The following is an 18,456-nucleotide window of genomic DNA, read 5'->3' on the forward strand; positions in this document are numbered from 1 at the left end:
TTACTCTGAAAATCTGGCCATAATTATATATATATATACACATACATATATATGCAAAAGCAAAGTAAAACAAAATTTGCTTTTTGATACACTAAAGATTACATTATTACTTCTAACACTGCCCAACCCACCCTCACCACTCTCTAAAGTGGTTTATAAAATAATATACAGATAAATTTTCCTAAGACTGATACATTAAAAATAGCATTAAATATATAAGTTTAACAGCAATTAGGCAATTTTGTATGCCTATTTTTAGGTAACTGCATTATTTCCCCACAGAGATTTATACTTACGTTTCATAAGGATTTTCATAATTGGGATGTTTTTATCTGGTTGACCAAAGCCACCATGCTATAAAGAATTTATTAGTTTTGGCTTTTGTTTAGAAATGTGTATTTGTCTCCAAATATTTAAATTTATTTTTTCCTGTTCCTGGAAGAACTTTATAACAATCAACTGGATTAAGCATCTGCAGAAATGACATAATATATTTTGTGTTACCCCAATACACCAAACACATAATTTGAATTCCTTCTCAATATATATCTGTGAACATATTAAACAGATTAAAGTAGTTGTGAAAAATAATTATGACCTCTTGGGAGCAGAAATCCCATGACATTTACTTTCCCCTTTCATACCTGTCAGCTACTAACTGCTTCATCCTCCCTCAAGATTTATTGGGAAGCAAAAGAAAATTTTGGTATAACATATTAAGAAAAAGTCAAGCCTGCAACTCAGAGGCCTGGATTTTATTACACAGTTGGAGAGTTGTCACGGCCAAGATAGAAATATTCCATTTTTCTCCAAGGCCTGTAAGCCTCAGCAATTTCCACTAATTTGGCCCCCTGAGTCTCAATTTATTTAGCCTATGCTGTTTTTTTCACCCCCATTGCAAACATTCAACCTGTTCTCTTATTGAGGAAAAGCTTGTTCTTGGAGTCTTATTCTTTAGAAGCTTCGTTAGACTTTCTACATCCAGGAACAAAAACAAAAAAACTATGTCCCAATTTCCTCTTTTCATTTTTTCCAACCTCTCTGATTCCTTTCCATTACCCATCACTCCCTCTTCAAATAAAGCAGTCACGGTCATACAGAAAATACTTCCTTCCTTATCTCTACTAAAACTAACTTAATAAAAATGACCACTCCTAAAAAATGTAGTCTGATAATTCTAACTAGCACCTAGTATGTAACATGGTACTTGGGATATAGTATGCATTCAATAAATGTATTTTTTGAATTTTTATTACAGAATGGTTTACACATTCAAAGCAATGTTATTTAATAGGTAAATTTAATGTTTCCTATGCTAGAGTAGCCTGAGGGTTCCTTAAGAAAGACTAATCCCTACTCTTGAGGCACATTATCACAATATCACAGGATGAAGGTGGAACCAAGACATAACTCTGGACTTGTAGCACTGTACTATGAAGGCACAATAGCCTAGTATGCCTGTGGCCTCAATTCAGCTTCAGCTTCAGCTTCAGCTCCTGCTTCAGAAACTTGCAATGTATAATGCATAGTGCTATGTGCTTTATGGGTGCTCAAGCATTATTTGTTGGCTGACTTAATTAAGCTATATTTGCAAAATGGCGAGGATGTGAAGAAACTTTCCTACCTAAAAAAAAAAGCATTCACAGTGCTAGACATTTGGTAGGCAAATAAACAGTATAATTTCAGCCTTAAAGGAAAAATACTCAAATCCCCATCCAATAGGCCCAGTGGGTAGGCAACCCAAATGTCAGCACTGTGTTTCTGAAACGTAATTTAAAACATCATAAATTGTACCTCATCAACTTTGAGGACAACATTCCTTTCCTTCCTTTCCATTCCCATTCCCTGTACCAACTTCAAATCCAGAAAATATAACTAATAAACCTAAATCTCACCTGTCTGGTGAAGTTTGCAAGTAAAAGCGATGTGTCAGGCGTTGATTTATAACACCAAATTTAAGGGTGATGCATTGTTTTGAAAAGAAATTTCCATATTTAATGTTAATACTTTCAGAGTACAAACAATTCAGGAATTTGCTCCTGACTGTGACCTTCATATATCTCACTTAATCTACTCACCACCAAGAGACAGATGACTCCTGTGATTTCTTTCAAGGATGGATGCTTACTTATGGCTATGGTGTGTTTTTAGGTGTTAGAACAATAAGAAACTTGGGGTGGTCCCTTTCTTCCACCAGTATTTAACTGAATTTCAACTAGGCATTAGCATACATGGTAATTAGGCTCTATGCCCAACTATAGAAGTTTACTCTATTTCAGGTGAATTTTTCCTTTGCTTGAAATGGTTGCCTTGAATCCCTTCCCATTCCTTTTTCTGTCCTCACCACCTGAAAATGGTAACGTAAGAGTAGGAGATTGATATTAGGGGTGCAGTCAAGACCTCACAAAGGGCCAAGGCAAACTCGTTCATTCTGGATATCCAATTCATTGTCTCACCTCACTAGTATTATGCTTAACAAAATGGTGTTAGATAACATATAACATACAATGTAGCATTCCTACCACCCCAATAAACCTGCTACCCAGTTTTACCTTCACATTGAGTGTCTTATTAGTTACTGAGCTAAAAATCAGGTCTCACTGTCAGGTGGTGAAATAGAAGAAAGAATAGAAAAACATGTTAAAAATCATTTTATTTGGTAAAAAGTGGAACTACTCCAGCTAATAGCCAATAATCATCTTCTACTGTGTAAGGTAGAGAAGCGACGATAGGATTACTATAATTATGCTGACGACAGTAAGGTTACATTTTACTGAGTGCCAGGCACTGTACTAGGTGCAATATCTCAGAGCCAGAAGAAAGCCTGGAGATTATTGAGTCTAATACTCAATAATCTTTTTATTTTATGTTTTATTGTTGAAGGAATGGGCCCAGAAAGTCAAGAGCACGTTTACTGTCAGTTACTGGGAGAGTCAGGTTGCCACCTCCAACTTTGCCACCCTAAAGGTCTTGGTCTATTTCTTAATACTGTGGTCTTTCTGTGTCTATTGCTCTTGGGGAAATTATTTGTTTTTAATAGTACCATTAAAAATGAGTTCCAACCTATTTTCTTTTTTCTAATATGGCTTCACATGGTCAAATACTAAACATTCCTCCAATTAAAGTGACGACCCATAAACTATGAGACTAGCAGTTAAAGGTGAGGAGAAAACTATGTTCTTTAACCCTACTGGGGCAAAAAAAGAAAGAAAAAAAGAAAGAAAAACAGTACCTTCTCTCCTAAAAAGAGAGAAAAATAGAACCCACAATTTCAAGTGAGGTTTGAACTGGCAGGAGGTGGGAGAGGGTGAGAGGATAGGCATCTAATTAGAGGAAAAAGAAGGAAAGGAAAAGGATTACAATAGTAGTGTGAGACTCAGCCTTCATTTCAACGTGCACAGACCTCAGCAGACAGCTGGAAACCTGCCAGGGAACGAGGTCTTGGAAACAAGCTGGAAGACATTGGAGAGACTTTAACCAAAACAAACTCCAGCAGGGGATGTGGTTGGCAGCACTGAAAAAGCAAAGGACTCTATGAGTCACTCTGACATTAATTTTGAATGGTATCATGCTTCTATTTTGCAGTACAGGTTATTTATACAACATTTGGTACTGTCTAACACACACATATATATATAATATGTAAAATATACATACAGATATAGATGTTCTGTACTTATATATTATATTAAAGACATTAGAAAAGAAAAAATCCAATATCTCACTATTCTAATCATTAATTCACCATTTTTTAATCTGCGTGTTTTAACATAGCTGTAATTGGGGCACACATATAATACGGAATACTTTACTAAGACCTTAAGCATGGTTCTATGCTGTTAGATAACTTCATAAATATTACTTTATAGGACAATGATATATTAACTTTTTAAAAAGTAGTTTACTTCCATCTTTTTAAACTACTGTCATTGAACTTTTTAAAAATAATAGAAACAATAATGACGACAATAACTGCCATTTAGCAGATATTTACCATATTCCAAATATAAGTGTGTATATATATGTATATTGTTTTGATATTTTATAGCAACTCCCAAGGTAGGTATTATTAGTCCCGTTTTATAAATAAGGAAACTTAAACTTAGGTTAAGTGACTTGCTCAAGGTTATAGCTAGTTAATGGCTAAGTAAGCACTGAATCAGGTCTGCCTGGTTCAAAGCACGCCCTCTTTTTTTTTTTTTACCAGAATATGCTACGTTTCTTCTGCAATGTATATCTACATGTTTTTCTATGTCTGGGATGTTTATCATATATTTCCAAAAGTTGAATTATTGGTGTAAAGAGAATATTTTTAAAGTGTTTATTTACATACTCCAGATTGTTTTCCATGAGGGTGTTATCAGTGTATAGCACCACCATCCCAAACATTTTTATTGTAATTAGAGGTAGAAGAAAAGAGGTAAAGTCAATGAGTGACAGAGGAAAATCATTCTGATGTAAATAAAGTTTCTGTAAGCATCTAGCTTCTATAACACAGAAGTTTGTACTTTGAAGATCTGATGTTAGAAATTATTGTCTATCTCTGGATCTGAGTAGGTACACAGAAAATTCTTAGGATTTATAAATGTGTACAGGAGGATCTAGCATATGGTAGATTCTTCAAGAACATTCAATTAAAAGGAATTAACGTGGACTTTTTGCTTTTGATGAGGATGTGAAAGTTGGAAAGAGTGCCACATCCAACCTCACAACAAGAATAAGCTGAATAATCTATGTAGTCATAACTTTTCTTCAATCTAGAGAGAAGTCTCAAGGCAACCAACTAGACTGAGGTCTGAAGAAAGACAAGCACCTGCAAAAAGAGATGGGACATAAGCACTAGTTCACCTGTGGCTGTAGGCTGTAGAGGGAACACAAGGTCACAACAGAAGCAGGTATAAAGAATTCAACTAAATTTTTCTTTGTTTTTTTTTTTTTTTTTTTTTTTTTAAATTTTCGTGGGCACATAATAGGTGTACATATTTATGGGATGCATGAGATATTTTGGTTACAAGCATGCAAATTTTTTAGTGAATGGCTAAAGAGCAAACGTGGGTTAGCATGAGAGTATAGAACCCTTGGAAGCCTTAGACACAGGACAAATTTATACAAACACGCAGATTTATGGTACAGATCTGTTGGAGATGAGTAGCCACTGCAGTGGAAAAGGTAGGAAACCAGATCCACTTCCTTTCCCTTTCATGAATAAAAGTCTTAAGCCCTAGGGGAAAGGCAGCAAAGTGTATTCTCCCCAGAATAAAGATGAAGACGTACTGCAGCTGGGGAAAGGTAAAAAAAGAAAAAAGTCCTCCAATTCTGGGGGAAGGACAAGAATTAGTTGTGGGCCCAAACAATTAGAAGTATCCTACCACTAGAAGAGGGAAAGGATAACTAAGAAAGTCCCACTCCTGTGACACAGAGGCCCAGGATCTTACAAGACTGAGGTTGAAGCATAAAAACAGAGCATTTCTCCCTGCCCACACCACCAGGCCAATGAGCACTTAATAAGAAGCAATAGCAGTATACCATCAAGGGAGGGCAACAACATGGAGAGAGAACCTGTCTGAGGCACAGATAGACAGGGAAGATGGAAAGTTGAGAAAAGAACAGGGATATTCAGAAAAACTCTCCAGAAGACCAACCCCCACATATGCACAAGGTATTAGAGGAATCTGAAGATGGTAGTGAACTGAGAGTAACCATATCAAAAACATAACTCAAATGTAGTTTATCTTTTTATTAGATTGAGTGAATTCTCATATAAACAACCTAGCTGAAAAAGGGTGCCCATTTCAAGAAATAAGTACTATTTACTTTAATCTCTACTGTTCTACATACTATGTCATTTAAATAAAAATTATGAAATAAAGCAAAATAAAAAACATTCTCAAGAGACAAAGCAATCAACATAACCAGCCTCAGAGATGACTTAGATATTGAATCCATCAGACAGAGAATTTAACATAACTATGATTAATGCATGAAATGTTTTAATGAAAAATATGAATAGACAAATAGGGGATTTCAGTACACATGTTAACTATTAAACAGTCAGGTAGAAATGCTAGAAATGAAAAACAGTAGTATTGTTGAAGAATGTCCTTGACAGTCTCATAAGCAGACTTGAAACAGCTGAGAAAGGAATAAGTGAAAGTGAAGATAGAAAAAGAATTGATCAAAATTGAAACACAAAGAGAAAAAAAGGATGAAACACACACAAACACACTCCAAAACAGAGCATTTAAGAACTGAGGGATAATATCAAAAGGCCTAACACATATGAAATTGGATTTCCAAAAGAAGAAGAAAGCAAATAGAGTAGAAAAAAAATATTTGAAAAGATAAAGGCCAAAAATTTCTCCCAAATAATGAAATATGTCAAACCACATGTCCAGGAAGCTCAGAGAACCCCAAAGATCTCTAAACATTATCTCAGATAAATATCCTTTCAACACACACACACACACCCCTCCAGACATTTCATATTTAAACTGCTGTAAAACAAAGACAAAGAGAAAAATCTTAAAGGAAGCCAGAGACAAAATACAAAGGAGCAAAGGTAAGAATTACAGCAGACTTCAGAAACTATGCAAGTCTGAAGACAAATTGGCATGTTTAAACTGCTGAGAGAAAGAAAAAATAATAACTCTCAATCCACAATTCTATACACAGTGTGAATATCTTTCAGAACTGAAGGAGAAATTAAGACTTTTCATACAAAAGCAGAGAATTCATTACCCAGCAGCCTTGGACTATAAGAAATATTAGAGGAAGTTTTTCAGGCTTAAGTTCTATATACCAGAGAGAAAGTTGGATCCACACAAAGAAATGAAGAATCCAGAAATGGTTACAATGAAGATAAATGCAAAAGACTTTTTCTGACTTTTAATTGCTTTAAAAGATAATTGGTTGGCTAAATTTTAAAAATAGTAGTAGTGAAAACAAGGAAAAGAATGAGTATAGGGAAAGTACAGTAGTTTTGTGGGTTTGTAGCAAATGTAAAAGCAAAATAGATGACAGCCATAACCCTAGTACACCAGTTGGGACACCACACAGTGAAGAAGTAGAATACTCCTTGAATCTAGACTGTGATTAGTTTAAGATGTACATTGAAAATCTCGATTGTGGTGGCAGTTATATGACTGTATGCATTTGTCCAAACTCATAAAGTTATACACTTAAAAGAGTTAATCTTACCAAATATATATTATACCCCAATAAACTCTGAGTTTTAAAAAAGGATATTCACATGCATAACTTACCTTTTTACCCTCTTACTTTTCTTCTTTTGGTGCCATCACAGTTCGTTATCACATGAATGATAATGAGCAGCCATCTTTCTGTGTTGCCTAATTTTAACCTTGCTTCTTACCTTATATGACTCTGTTTTTTATTTCTTACATCTGGTGACTCTGTACATTTGAATCAGAACAAGTATACACACACACTTACACACACCCTAAGGAACTAAAATGTGCATAGAGCCATGGAGACTGTAAATGTACCATAAATATTCTATGTATGAGATGTAGGTATCTATGTATAAGGCGGCAAAACTGACCTAGATCTCATAAATGTTAAATAATCGTTCAGCACAGGATGCAATTGAGGTAGCATAAACAATATATTTCAGTCTATATCATATCACCATCTACAGCTTATTGGATCTGTTAATAGATATGATCAAAATGGTTTGAAAAGATTTGGTCATGAATACTAACATTCCCTCTGTTCCCTATATTCACCAAGGTTCTTTCTGTTTTTAAGACCTGTCCACATGCTATTTCTACTACTCAGTTTCTATGCTATGGGTGCTTTATTTAATTTATTATTTTATTATTTTTATTTTTTAAGAGATAAGGTCTTGTTCTGTCACCCAGACTGGAGGGCAGTGGTGTAAACATAATCCACTGCAGTCTCAAGCACCTGGGTTCAAGTGATCCTTCTGCCTTAGACTCCTGAGTAGCTAAGGCTACAGGTGCACACCCACTGCACCAGGATAATTTTTTCTTTTTAGTTTTTTGTAGAAATGGTGTCTTGTTTTGTTGCCCAGGATCATCTCAAAGCTCTGGCTTCAAGCAATCCTCCTGCCTTCATCTCTCAAAGTATTGGGATTACAGGAGTGAGCCACAGCAGCAGGCCCTATAGGAGCTTTGTGCAAAGTTTAAAAAGCATCCTCCATTCCTACTTGGGCAGATGAATAAGAAAAGAAGCCCCTCTGTGTAGATTAGTCCCAAAGTTGCAAGACTTGGCAAGAAAAAAGGCACCCTTTTCTGAACAAGAAAGAAGCCCCTTCCTCTGGGCTTATATTAAGACACCTCTACACAACCTATATGTAGAGGACCTGTGATCAGTCTGCTGTAAGGATCAGCCTAAGGACAGTAATCCGTTTTTTTTAGCAACAGGCCTGGGAAAAAAGAGCACTGCAACTGTATAGAACATTACACAAGATTGAGAAAATGTCAATTCCCCTTATTAGAGAGTAGAAAGGTACCTGATCAGTGTGATATGGCTACTAAAACACTCTGCCCCAAACCAGCACTTAACACTGTCCATACCTCCACCTAGAATGTAGTAACATCATCCTCCACAACCACACCTTTTTTTGGTTACCTCACGTTTATCCTCCTGATATCAGTTTAATGGTCACTTTCCCTTTCCAGGGAGTGGGAGATCAACACTGACCTTTCAATCTAAATTAAACCCCCTTGCTTTATGCTTTTATATCACCAAGAATTTTCTTACAGATCTTATATCACAGTTGCAATTACAGTCATCCCTCAGTATCTGTGGGGTACTGGTTTCAGGGCCTACCGTGTACACCAAAATCAGGGGATGCTCAAGTCCCTGATATATAATGGCTTAGTAATTTTTTTTGCATATAACCTACGCATATACTCCAGTATAATTTAAGTGAGACTAGATTACTTATAACATTTAATTTAATGTAAATGCTATGTAAATAGTTGTTACACTTTATTGATTAGGAAATAATGACAAGAACAAAAGTCTATACATTATGCATTTTTTAAATTTTTGATCCAATATTGGTTGAATCCATGGATGTGGAACCCACAGATACAGAAGTATACAGTTATTTTTGTGCTTACTTATGTAATGCGTGGCTCCAACAACCCCCACACATATAACATATACAAACTTAATCAATACATTTCTCAACCATAAGCCACAAAAAAGCAGAGACCTTATCTGCTTTGTTCATCATTTTATTCCCAGAGACTATCACAGCATCTGCACATACTTAGTGTTTAATAAGTAATCACTAAATAAATTCAGACTTTTTCTTGTTAGATTCTTTAGCAAATTTTATCACACATGTGCACACTCAAGTACACAGTATGATATAGAATGTTATGGAAACATTCCTTTTAATAATATTCAGTTTTCAGTTGAATGTGAGTAATTAGAATGGTACGGATATATACTATAATACGAGTGATTATCTTATTGGGTATATCTTATTTGAATTACTTCCATTTTCCATTGGTGACTTTATTTATTTTCTGCTAATTTTTAGATGTTATGTTTGGTTGGTTGGTTCACTACAGATTAGCCAATCCATTACTTTTGTGATAATAAACAGTAATTCTTACAGGTGTCACTGGGCTATCTAATTTGGTTTATCTCTCAAAGTGAAATGCCATATTTTGGCATTATGTGATTTGCATTGTGAAAGTCTGACTCACAATCTTTGTTGTCATTAGAAAATGAAGAATGAATAAATAATGTAAGTCAACTTACCAAATAGATTCTGCCATAAGTACCAAGGCCAATGGTTTTATCTAGTGAGAATATTCCAGTTGGATCCTGCAAAAAAGTAAAACAAAAACTGTCAATCTTTGTAGGAAATTAGGCGAGCATTCAACTATCTTAAGCAGTATTTCCAATCTTCCTTGTTCTGTTTAAATTTACATGGGAAGAACCTAAGTGTCATTTACCAAACGAATAGACATGTCACAATCTCCTTGAACTGACTATATTCATTTATTAAAAAGAATAAGCAGTATGGACATTAAGTAGTCATGTAATTATTTATCATAAAACTGTAAAATGCACACAATTATCAATTATGTAAGACTGAGGCATAACAATGAGGTAATTAGAAAGATAAAATAGAAATAAGTTCATTTACTTGCAATGGAAGTACTCTTTTATTTTAATATTACTTTTTTTTTTTTTTTTGAGACAGAGTTTCATTCTTGTTGCCCAGACTGGCGTGCAATGGCGCAATCTTGGCTCACTGCAACCTCCGCCTCCTGGGTTCCAGTGATTCTCCTGCCTCAGCCTTCCGAGTAGCTGGGATTACTGGCGTGTGCCACCACACCCAGCTTATTTTGTATTTTCAGTAGAGACGGGGTTTCTCCATGTTGGCCAGGCTGGTCTCAAACTCCTGACCTTGTGATCCACCTGCCTCAGCTTCCCAAAGTGCTGGGATTACAGGCGTGAGCCACCGCGCCCAGCCGATATTATTCTTTTGAGTGATAACTAGACAAGCAGAAAATTTAACATGCAACAATAATGACTAGATGTTGGATACAAAGTTTAGATGACTTACTTGAATTACAGGTTAATGCAAAAGTAATTGTGGTTTTGGCATTAGAATAATGGCAAAACTGCAGTTACTTTTGCACCAACCTGTAACAGCTCTTAAGAAAGAAATACCATCTCTAAATATGAATGACAAAGCAAGATAATGATATTAAAAGAGCATCATTTTAAGAAAATCAGACAATTTTTTAAAAGTTGAACTTTGCATCTGCTAAATACCTGTTCATGGCACAAAGTGACGTTTTCTGTGACTTAACCCTAAATGTGGCATCATAGGAAACAAAACATAACATGTTTTGGGATAGAGTTGTGAGGCTTCCATAGTTATCTTCAAGTATTGTTTTCTTACCTTTAAATATGGGTACTCCTTGATTGTTCACCACAAAACACGGTTTCTTGAATTTTATCACTGTTTGAACTTTTAGTCTAGCAGCCTATTTTGCTATTTTAGTAAAACTTATATGAGGCATGAGTAGATACCAATTTATACACAAAATGGTAAGAACATTGGCAAATTCTTGGAAATTCACATACCTTATTGAAAGTTTATTTTATATACACAAACGTTGTTTAATCCTGTTTGAAAACATTTTGATTGCTGTGATAAATACAAGCTAAACAGGAAAACTACTGAGCATATGCAACTTAGATGAATGAAATTATAAACTCCTTAAAACTGCCATGATATTTGTGTAATCTAGCAAAACTCTCATAGGAAAATGACACAGCTTTGGGATTACATCATTCAATAAGTATCCAACTGGACAGAGAGTCAGAAGACTTGAATTTTAGCCCCAGCTCTACCATTAATTAACTATATGACTCTGGGTAAGTTATTTATTCTCTCTGGGATTCAGTTTTCACATATATAAAATAAAAGTATTGGGATAGGTAATCTCCCAGCTCTAAAATTCTACAGATGAAAATCACAACCTATCAATCATTCTAAAATCTAGATGTTTCCACTGAATTGATAAAAGCATTGTTAGATAAAGCAGCAGCCTAGCAGCTTAGTTTTTCAAAATGATCATCAAAGATCACAATACACAGTTATTTCAAACAAACAGTTCAGGAAATATACTCCCAACAAACATGTAATTTATCTAAAAAGACAATTTTTAGGATCTAAGAAGTAAAAATAGATCATTATATTATCCTTATTATTAAGCGTATCACTTTTGTTATAACTCATTGAAAGATTTATAAGAGAAAAGCCAACAAAAAAGTTACTAGGGACTGACTTGAAGACTTTATCACCGTAGCATATTTATGTGATGGATACGATTGAGGGATTTATTTTAGACATTGTTAATTCTGGAGAAACAGTCTTCGGCCATCTGTCAAAATAATCAAACATGTTACCTGATTCCTATTGGTAAACTATTCTTTGCTATAGTTAACGCTGCATTTTAGCTGGAAAAGATAACATATATTAGAGAATTATTGTAACATCTGTACAACCTGTATTTTTGAATCTTTGAGCACAGTCTTAAATTTCTTTATTCCTTTCTCTAGTCCTCAATAACATAAAAACTTTACCCTGATTTGAATATAGTTATCTAACTATTCAAAAAAGACACCAAGGAAATAGACTAGAATAAAATGCCTGTAGAAATTCATGGAGGCCTCATATCTATGTCAGGAAACTTGTTTTCTGCTCTCAAATGACCAAACCATCTTTCATACTCATGTTTAATAAAAGAACATTTAAAAAATTTAACCTTAAAGGCAGCTCAACTTAGTATTCATATATTCTAAGACTATATTGTTTTCTTTAGTCCTACATGCTATTTTTTGTTCCCCATCTCCATGCTACTCTCTTTCAAAACTAAACATTAAATTGGGGAAAAGAGGAGAAGGACTATGCTTAATACTAGGTTAACAACGCCAAATTCCTCATATATTTTGGACTTACAGTCAGAGCAAGTTTATTTTGGATTTCCAAGGAAGGAAGAATTGGAAGGGAACAATCTTTTTGGTCACTGTGAAAACAAAAGTTTCATGTCAGAGGGGTCTCCATAATTATTTGGTCCTTTCCTCTGCCCTGCCACATTGGGATAAGAAAAACAGAAGAGGATAGATGTTCGTATCTATGACTGCTATACCAATTTGGTGATTATTTGGGGGGGTTGGTGTGTCTTGATGTCCCATTTGGGTATACAAAATGGTCAGTAAAGAAGAAATGAATTTCTAAAGTTTGTCTTACAATAAATTACTAAAAATCTAAGTCTTAAAACATTTTTGAACCATAAACTGTTAGACAAACCTGTTGTACTTTCGTTATCTCTTTCTATGCATCTAAATTATCTTCTGCAGTTTAAAAGTCCTAGTCTCCCTGCCCACTGAAATCTCAAATTCTCGGGAGTTGTTTCTGTCTCCTGAATTCAAGAGCAGGGAAGAAAGACCATCTTGATGGCTAATCTTAATAAAAGCCAGGGATGGGAGTAACTGGAAGGAAAAGAGCCAATAGAAAGCAGTGTTAACTGGTCAAGGGAGAGAATTTCAAAGCAGAGGCTGATCCACAGAACCAAATACGGCAGAGATTAAGGAGAAAAGGGAACCAAAAATGGTCAACATGAGTAGCAAGAAATTTCAAATTTAGGATAGTAAAGGAGAGTGAGGAAACACTCTCCAGCAGTCAGGCTGCAAAAAGAAGGAGACTGCACAGTACCTTGAAGGAGATAGCAGAGGCTTTTCTCCTTTTACTTGTAATATTAGAAACAGCAATCTTATGAAAAGAGTTTTTGGAGAGAGAACATGAAAGGGATGGATATGGCAAGATGAGTGCCAGAGTGAGTTTCAGAGATAGAGGAATGGGCTTCACAATTTACATGGTGGCGTTAAAGGGGAAATCTTTTCCTCCAGACCAGTGTTTCTCAAACTGTAGACTGTATAGACTCTCGCTACATGAGAATCATCTGGGTAAAACTGTTAAAAATACAGATTCCTTGGACCTATCATAGAATTATGAAATCGGAATTTTTGATGATGGGTCCCAAAATCTCGAAATTATTCTTAATTTTTGTGCACTGTTCTTGTGCACTACCATATGAAAACCATTGTTCTAGAAACTGGAGAAGAAAAAAGACAGAAAATAAACTGATGTGCAGTGTTATGCGGAGGTGATGCTCTATATATATGCAATTGAGGATTATGCTGAATATTTCAATCATAGTTGACTGAAATGAAGGTAAAACTGCTTCTAAACAGGGGCTAAGGAACTTGGTAAAGTGTGAAATTTCTCATGACCAAATGTGGATACCAGGCTTGGTCTGGGTAGAGCTGGAAGTCATACTTAAATATAAGCCTAATGTATTTCAAATATAGTTTTTGGATCATGTGCTATTTCAGATAACCTCTGCCACTACTGTCCCCTCAAGGCCTGTCTAATCCTGACCCCAATATAGATTAGGACTACACATGGCAGTGTCAAATACCAAGGCCACAGCCGTGAGGAATGTCATTACCACACTGGGCACAGAAGGCAAAGGGGATAGTCATAGTGAAAGACATGACAGATTTGGCGAGGAAGAAATAGTTTCCAGTCTCAAGGACACAGGCATACTAGGAATATATATATATACACACACACACACACGCGCATATATATACACATACATACACACACACGGTCATATATATATGATTATATATATATACACACACATCAAAACAAACATATATATGCGTGTGCGTGTGTGTGTGTATATGTATATATATACACACACATAGAGAGAGGCAAACACACACATCCCTAGGTATTGCTGGTGGGCAAGGTGAATATATATACATATATACACACATATATTACAAAGATATATATCAAGACATAAAGCTTTATACTTCTCTTTTCAGAAAGGAAACACAAACCACAAATCTCTGCACTTTCTTTTTTGTTTTTTCACCTACAGAAAATATTTATTCAATAGAAAATCAGAAAATTACAGTAACCCATTAATTAACAAACATAATGGAATTGATCTATTGTAATTACATTGGCTCTCTTATTTTGTCTCTGACTTTAGTGCATTATGTGAAAAAGTTATATCATTGTATAAAAGTGAAGGTTTTAATTTTGAAAGTTATATAATTTTCTCACCCTTTCTTGTTTCCCAGTTTTCACTCCTGCTTACTCTTTTGGGTTTAAAAATAATATCTATCTAATAACAAAAATACCAAATAACCTACCAATTTCTTCAAGTCTCAATTTGTAAAGCAAGTTTATCCTCCCTCAAGGGTCTTTGTCTTGTGGTCATTTAGCTGGCTAGGCCTGCAAAGGACATAATGTGTCCATTTTAAACTAGAGCCATATTTATTTATTCTTCCACATTCTGAATGTTTTTTCTCGGTTTGCAACTCCAAGGTTTGAATCTTCCCTCATTGTCTGGCTGCTGCCAAATTGGTATACTTGGTGTTTACAGATGGCAATTTTCTGACCTTCACATATGTCCTATTGAGGATAATTACTGCAAGGGATACCATTATATGAAGGTTTCTTTACTTGCTTTATCAACTCTACTTTGCATCAAAATGCAAACTTCAACACAACTGATTCAGATTTCTCTTCACCTCTTCATTTGCTTTTATTTCTTCAGAGTCAGAAAATAAATCAAATGTAAAGAAACCCCAAATCGCTGAAAAATGTAACTCAGTGACCAAAGCAACAATAACTTTCCATGTCTAAAAATTTGATAGTAAAGAAAATTCTAAAGGGCATGCTACTGCTCTTCTGCTAGATTTCTTAGGGTTTGAATCTGGGTGTTTGAGGACAGGGGAGAATTATGCATAAATTGCTCAGAGAGTGAAAACCCACAAATGAAAAAAAATGTCTCATATATAAAATTTAGAAATTGTTAGAATCTGAGGACTTTATGAGACTTTCATGAAGTCTGGAAAATGAGGCCAAGCATCAATGTCCTGAAGTTTTGTATCTTCTCGCTACTACTCCCCTTACATTAAAAACCAACCTTATCTTTCTACCCTCCCCACACACCCACTCCACCAACCTCCAGGAAACTAATATTCCACTGAACTGCAATGTAAAGACTGCAGCCTTTCCTCTTATCTCCTGGGCTCCACCAAATTCTTATGTCCCAGGGCCATGACCGGGTCAGTTAGTCTGGGCCACTTCCCCCATTTTTTCTTTTTTGTGTGTGGCAGTAAAACCTTTTCTTCTTTTTTTTCCTTGGGTTTGGAATTCCCTGCCCTATCATTTCTATGAGGTCTTTCCCATTCACCCGTTTAGTGATATTTAGAAGGGAGTTTATTTCAGTTTGCCCACCTGCCTGCATCAGTTTCACATATCTGCCCTAATTTGCTTTTTTCTCTTTTCCCAACCATAGGCAGAGAATGTTGGAGGAAGGGTAACATTTTATTCCTTGGTTTTATACTTTTACTTGGGTGCAAATCTAGTCTGAATATAAAAGTTCTGCTTAGAAAGGAAACCACCAATTGAGGCCTCCATAGTCCGGAAATCTCATGTATCCACACTGAAAGGAAGAAATTCTGGGTGCATGCAGAATGAGAAAAGATTTAATTTTTAAAAGTTCTGTGATATATTTTATGAAGCTGCATAAATAACCGCAACACTAATATCTGTAATTCACGTTTGCACTGATTTTTTTAAATGGCAGAGAACAATTTGGTAAAATGTTACCCGTGTGTACCACCTTACCTCTCCACATACAGCATCTAGTGTAAAATCATATAGGGAAGGCTTTGGGAATGCCCTATTTTTGAGCGAGACAGGCTTCTGTCACAATCAAAAACACATTCTTTAAATGCCAAATATGTGTAAAATTAAGTCAATCGACTTTGAATAGTCCTATAACCTTAAGGTTAATATTTAGCTTTTTTCAAAGCAAGCAGGACACTGTCCTGAACTACAGTTGCCTGGTGATCATTCCAGCGCAGTGCCTGCTTATTCCCTTTCGGAGAATCCTGGGGCCTTTTGCATTCAAGACAGGGTGCGAGTGAAATGCCAATCTAAAAAGGGAACTTGAAACACGGATTTGGGTGGAATCCAATATTAGCCACAAACCAGATGCCAATGAAATAAACTGCGCTGCCAAAATAATAAGTCTACTAATTACGATGGCGATAATAGTTTACCAATCAATTACAACTCTAGAGGAAAGCTGGGCATTCGGGAAAAGAAGAGCCCACAAATTAAAACCACAAGAAAAAGCTAAATCTGGATGGGCAAAGAACACAATATTAAAAAAAAAAAAAAAAAAAAAAAAAAATGGAGTGTGCAGAATTCACTCCTTCCCCAAACGGCGTCGACTTCTTTCACTCTCACAACACTAAATCAGGAACATTGCCCTGGCAAGAATAAGGTTTTAGAAAGTGTATTAGAAAATAAGAAAAGTGGGACTCAAACGCCTCAATTTTCTAGTCGCTGTCACCTAAAAGTAAAGGTCACCCCGCAAGTAGGCATCTCCGACGGCAAAAGCAGCAGCAAAGGACGGGGCGGCGGGATAACAAGGAGGAGTACTCAAGAAGACACGCGACGTTGCACTTTTTGGCCTCTGTTGGAAAAAGCGGGCTAGGACAGGTACCCGAGCTCCGCTAGACAAGGCGGGTCACATATTTAAAATGCCCCGCTGTTTAGGGCCCGCAGCACCCCACTGCCATCTCTTCTCTCGGTCTCCCCTTCCCACCACCCCGTGCCTTTGCCTTTCGTTGGAGTTTGGTGCGGTCCGGGTGCCCAGGGGGCGCCTTTGCCGCATGCCGGCCCAGGGTCCCCTTCCGCGCCCGCGGGACCCGTCGAAGTCCTGGTCTAGCCCGTTTTGAGGGCGTCCGCTCCCTCCCCCTGGTACTCAGAACCCACCAAAAGAGAGCATTTCGGGGGGCGATGGGCGTCCTCTACTCACCGGCAAGTGGCCCAGATCCGTGACCTCCCTGTCCCTCCAGCCCCCAGGTCCCGCCATGGCTTCGAGGAGCCGAACGGGAGTGGGCGACTGAATTGGGTGCGCGCAGTCTGAGGTAGATGAAGAGTTGAAGGGAGGAGAGGGAAAGGGGGAGGGCGGGAGAAAGGAGCTGGGGGATTGGAGTTCGTGGCGTGGGAGATAGAGGAGGGGAAACGTGGAGTGAAAAGAGTTGGGAGTGGAGGGAAACCGGAGTTTGTGAGGCGGGAAAGCAGGTTGGGCTAAGGCGAGAGAGGAGCCTGAGCGTCTGTCCTGGAGATGAAGAAGCTAGAAGGGTGCTCCGCGGCGAGAGCGCTGTGTCTGCCCCGTCAGGGTGCGCCTCTTTCAGGGTAGGGAGGGGGGCGGTGCAAGGAGAAGGGACCCGGGAGCAGCTCGAAAGGGATTGGTGCAGCGTCACGTCGCCAGGTGGGCAGCCGCCCGGCGGGGAGGCAGGCTAGTAGGGCCACCGGCCGAGGGAGGTGCTGAAGGACTATAACGGTTTGCGAGCAGGCCCTTCGCGGCCTCCCCCGGCCCTCCCGCCCCCTCCCACATCCACTGCTGCGCCAGCCGCCCCTGCCCCCGCCCCCGCTGGCGAGTGTTCCACAGGAAACTTTTTCCAGGCAGCTGCCAGCCCCGGAAAACCGGTCCCGCTCCGCGCCGCTCCCAGTCTGGGCCCCACAGCCCTGCCACAGTCCAAACAACCCGCGCCCTAGACTTCCCAAGAAACACTTGTGACTTTTCTAGTTGTCTGTTTTCTCTTTCTATCCCTCTGATTTTATCGCTCAATTTATTGCAAAGACCCACCAGTTATAGAAGGAAATGACTTGCCACGGGTTGGGAATCAGTCCTAGGCGAGCACCTATTTGAGCAGAAGAAGGCACCGAGTGCGCCCCGGGGCTGTCACAGCTTGGCCTTCGAAGCCATTAGCCGAGGGCAAGAGCAGAATGGACAGAGCTTGGAACTCTCTTCCCGGCAGGCC

General features: G+C 37.6%; 1 protein-coding gene across 4 annotated transcripts in view; it reads right to left on the bottom strand.

Annotated features, from left to right (window-relative positions):
• Nucleotides 1-17,857, bottom strand: part of NRK (Nik related kinase) — a 141,041-nt gene extending 123,184 nt beyond the window's left edge. Inside the window, exons 1-2 of one of the 4 annotated variants that reach the window (XM_031660720.1) lie at nucleotides 17,445-17,851; nucleotides 9,763-9,828 (exon numbers count right to left, since the gene is read on the bottom strand). In XM_031660720.1, coding sequence (XP_031516580.1) covers nucleotides 9,763-9,828; nucleotides 17,445-17,501 — 123 coding nt within the window. In that variant the 5' untranslated portion in view covers nucleotides 17,502-17,851. Of the gene's footprint in view, nucleotides 1-9,762; nucleotides 9,829-17,444 lie in introns of all 4 variants that reach the window. The other 3 variants (XM_009198048.4, XM_009198049.4, XM_031660719.1) reach the window with 3 other exon arrangements.
• Nucleotides 17,858-18,456: the final 599 nt, after the last annotated feature.

The sequence above is a fragment of the Papio anubis genome, chromosome X (assembly GCF_008728515.1).
Source record: "Papio anubis isolate 15944 chromosome X, Panubis1.0, whole genome shotgun sequence".
Lineage (NCBI taxonomy): Eukaryota > Metazoa > Chordata > Mammalia > Primates > Cercopithecidae > Papio > Papio anubis.